The sequence below is a fragment of the Meleagris gallopavo genome, chromosome 14 (genome assembly GCF_000146605.3).
Source record: "Meleagris gallopavo isolate NT-WF06-2002-E0010 breed Aviagen turkey brand Nicholas breeding stock chromosome 14, Turkey_5.1, whole genome shotgun sequence".
In the NCBI taxonomy this organism is placed as follows: Eukaryota; Metazoa; Chordata; class Aves; order Galliformes; family Phasianidae; genus Meleagris; species Meleagris gallopavo.
The window spans coordinates 4,465,983-4,470,294 of record NC_015024.2 but is presented as its reverse complement, the minus strand read 5'-3'; the positions used below and the strand labels follow the sequence as shown (position 1 = coordinate 4,470,294).

General features: G+C 36.4%; 1 protein-coding gene across 1 annotated transcript in view; it reads right to left on the bottom strand.

Moving 5' to 3' along the window:
• Positions 1–4,261, bottom strand: part of PPARG (peroxisome proliferator activated receptor gamma) — a 54,585-nt gene extending 50,324 nt beyond the window's left edge. The window contains exon 1 of the mRNA XM_010718432.3: positions 4,237–4,261. Within this exon, the coding sequence (XP_010716734.1) occupies positions 4,237–4,246 (10 nt within the window). The 5' untranslated portion in view covers positions 4,247–4,261. The remainder of the gene's footprint in view (positions 1–4,236) is intronic.
• Between the last annotated feature and the right edge of the window lie 51 nt (positions 4,262–4,312).

The following is a 4,312-nucleotide window of genomic DNA, read 5'->3' as shown; positions in this document are numbered from 1 at the left end:
AAAAAAAAAAGAATTGGGTTCTGGTAGAAGGGAATCTGAAACACGTTCCAATCAGATCTGCGATAAAGAGGAAAGACATGATTCCTCCACAGAGCCCATGAAATTACTATCACCAATGAACCGTAAAACATCATGAAGTATACTTTTTCCTCTTACAACAGCTGTTATAAGACCCAAAACTGGAACACTTGCTGTTTTCGAAGGCCTATGATAAACTAATCCCAACTGTTAGGTCTGTAACAAAAGACAACTATTTCACTTCAAGTATGCAAAGACATTGATCACACAAATTCCAGAGCTGAAGAAATATCGCACCTGTTTCACTTAATTTCTTAAACAATTAAAGAACAATACCTACATCTTTTGTTATCATACATATTCATGGTTATTTCATTTCAGACATTCAGCCTCACTGGGCAAACAGCAATTCATTTGGAGTTAGGCTCTGTATTTTCTGAATACTAAAACCACCACCTGATTTTAATAGTGGAAGCAAGTGGTACAAAAAGCAAAATTTCTAACACCGCATGCAGACTGCAAACCTGACTCTACCAAAATACCAGTGACTTCAGTGAAGTTGGAACTTTTTTTTTTTTCCTAGACTACACATCTTACAATAAAGCAGCATCAACTTTTTTTGGTACAGTGGAATGTTCTCTGTATTTCTCTGTTTGGATATTATCCAATATTTATCACAGCATGTTATCTGAAGTTATATATAGCCTTTCTACATTTCTGAGATAAGCAGGAAGTCTTTCCATAACATAGGATTAATGCATTACCTACACACACGCCTGAGAAATACAGACATAACCATACACACACACACTCATCAGTGTTCATCAAGCACACTTGTGCTTGAACATACACACACAAAGCGACGTAAGCCTTGTGTTTTTTAAATTGCTAATTATCAACCAGCAGAGTAGACTTTGGGATTCATAGACTTGAATTCATAGACTTTGTCCTGAATGTGCAGACTGCATGGCATGATGGTGATCTGCTTAGTCATGAGGGAATGAGGTGACTGATGCAAGTCCACAAAGCATCACCTGGTAGCTGATTCCACACAACCTGGTTTTTGAGGTAGTTACAAGTCTTCCTCCTTCCTAAGCAGGACATATTTTTTCCTATTTACAGTGAAAGTCAGTAAAACAGCAACAGACAATACGGTGCTGCTTAGAATTTTATTTTATTTTTTTTTTTTTGCTGTAAGTTTGGAAAATGCTATAAAAAATAAACCTTACTTTTTTCTTCCTATTTGCAGACATTGCAGGTCAGAAACTATTACTTTTGTATGAACCTACTACTGTTGCAAGCATAAATCAAATCATTGGAAACGTGAATTAAAAGTTTTGCATCAATCTCACTACTGCATCCTGTTTGCCATTGCAAATCTGTAATTATTTGTGTTCTCATGATACAGATCATACGGTATTAGAGACAGGGAAAACCTTTTCATGTGAGTGAGAAGGAAGATGGCTCAAACCTTGACTGGGCTGTTAGGCATTACTTCAGTATAGGTAATTAAACATACCTGTATTGTTCACATATCATGAATTATAATCAGAGAATGATGCAATTCTTTAGTTCAGTTGAGTTCAATCACTCAATTCTTGAGTGGTTTAGGAGGGGATAAAGAGATCAAATTAATGCTGAAAGGTGAGGTTGGAGAGGGAAGAATATTGGAGTATGATCAAACTGTCTCAAGTTCTGTGAAAGTTTTGAGACATGAAATCTGCAGATAGGCCTTGCTTCCCTCATTTTCCATAAGCTAGCAGGGAAAACAAACAAACAGGAAAACATCTGCAAAAATTAGGCTTATATTTGCTTTGCCATGTATTAGAAAAAACAACCACTACAGAACAGCAGCTGGGATAGTGGGGAGAAAACCAGTGAAGCAGAAGAAATATTAGAAGTTTATCATTTAACGCCGGATTCAGTTTATACCTAACGTTCACAGGAATCGAAATATCTGAAGACAAATCTTCCATTTTTGGTCAACTTTGGGAATGTCTTTGTAGTCAAACAAAGAAACAGCCCACCAAAAAAAAGAGGTGCATATGAGGATTTTTTCAAAGTGCTCTATAGCAGGCAGATCCCTAAGAACTGACCTGCTATTGAGAAACCCCACATTCTGCTTGGGCATGGGTACAGAGGAGTTGAGTATAACAGCACTCTCTTTCCTTGTATTATTTCTAACTTTTTCCTTTTACACTTCACAAAAAGTTAATTGACACATAGAGAACATTTGTTATAAAGGGCCTGAAAAACAGATCCCTAAAATAAAAAAGGAATAATGGTTACGGAAATACAGTTGAGAGTAATTAGGAACCATGTAATATCATGCTAAGTTGGGACAGAGTCTGTTATTAAACAAGTCTACCGGTGACTAATAAGATGAAACTAGTAGCAGCTACCAATGGATAGTATTGTATCCCTGATTTCAAGAGAACCCAGCATGGAGAATTTATAATTGTATTTTAATTTCTTTTGAGTAACTGTCCTGAAAACTGTTTTACTGTACATCAGAGGACAGCAGTGGAAAAACTCTTGCAATAAAAAACTAGTAGAAGAAACTCAAGTTCTGAATATCAAATACAAATATCTAGTGATGCACAATTAGGCTACAAAACTTGGCCAGTAAATATAGAACTGTTCAGGATGGCACTAAGTATGTGAAAAAGAAAAGGAGGCCTCAAAAATGGAAGATGGAAAACAAAATCTCAAAGTATACTTTTAATTATTTATTCCAGTCTTGTATAATACAGATTTTTCTTTCTACTTTTAAACTTTCCCCTATTCCTACAATATAATTCCCTACAAAATTGATTTTTATTAGTCATTAGAAGTAGAAAACTATATACTGATAATAATTGAAGGCTGATCTACATTTTATTGATTTCTAAATGGACACATGTATCTCCAAAAATTCACAAACAAATCAGAAACAGCACTGATAGTGAGTTTTTAATCAACATCATACGGAAAGCTGAAAGGCATTGCTCCAGTATTCAACTGACTTCTAATAGCTTGCCGCCTACTTTTTGTGATATTTCCTTATACGAACTACACATTTATATCGCAAGAGCAAGATCATTATTTGTGTAATGATCACATATTAATTGAAGTTCCATTGAGCAGTATTGTTTAATAAATTATGATATCCAGGAATCTGACACAGAGGCATTGCTGAAAACTGCAGTTTACAGATAAATGGTCGCTGAACTACTAATAGTTAATGGTACATCCTACAAAACTGATGTCTAAGAATATTCAAACTCAAAAGCTATGTAAAAATACCTTTAAATTATGCGTATGTATATCATTGGTTATCAGTCAAAGCCCATGCCAGATATTTTTCCAGTTCTCTCCCCCCGACAAGTTCATGCTTATATTGCATCACATGCCTTAACACACTGTGAGATTTCTTACAATCTTTTAATTAAATCTCTAAGCATTTTTGCAGCTATTTTTTGTAACAGCCACAGAGAATAATGATGCCAAACACATCATGCAATAAACCCTCCTATTAATGCAAGCAAAATGTATGAAACTTCTTCCCCAAGGACAGCACTGAGTGCCACGACATACACAGCTGATGTACACTAGAAATTTTTTTAGTTAACTAGTAACAAATTATAGTCATGTATTAAAAACAAAATTACTGATTAATTGCTACCAGAAATACACATATTTATACAATTTTGTTTTGGATACTCATGATTAAATTGAACAATAATATCACGTTCCATGGTGAGCTTGTTCAGAGATGGGGCAGCAGGTTGCAAACGGAAGGCTAGCCCACAGCCTCAGTTATTTCCAGGATAACTGTAATCCACCCTTCTGATTTAAAGGCACCTACAGCCCACAGCATGGGGAGAAACCAATAATTTCCTGAGCTCTTCATCAGAGTAAATACTAGCCTTACGTCACTGATTATTAATAAATACATCACTGTTAAGTCAGCATTGTATGCTCGTGTGTACACAGTGCCGTGAAGTTACAACACCACAGGAACTTGCACTCTCCAGTTGTAGAATACCCTGGAGAGAAATGACACCAGGAAGATTACAAAACGCCCCTGCAGACCTGAGGCATACCATCAAGACACAGCGTATTTCAACACGGCATCTCACTTGTTGCAGGCTCACAAGGGCTCCCTGACTCGCTGCGGTTGAGAAATCAAACAAAAAAAGAAGAAGAAGAAAAAAAAACCCAACGCAAAAACCAAACCTCTTTTCATTCATTAAGCGCATCGGCCAGGTGAGCACCACCAGCGAGCTCCCGGTTCCTCTCCCTTCTCCTAGCG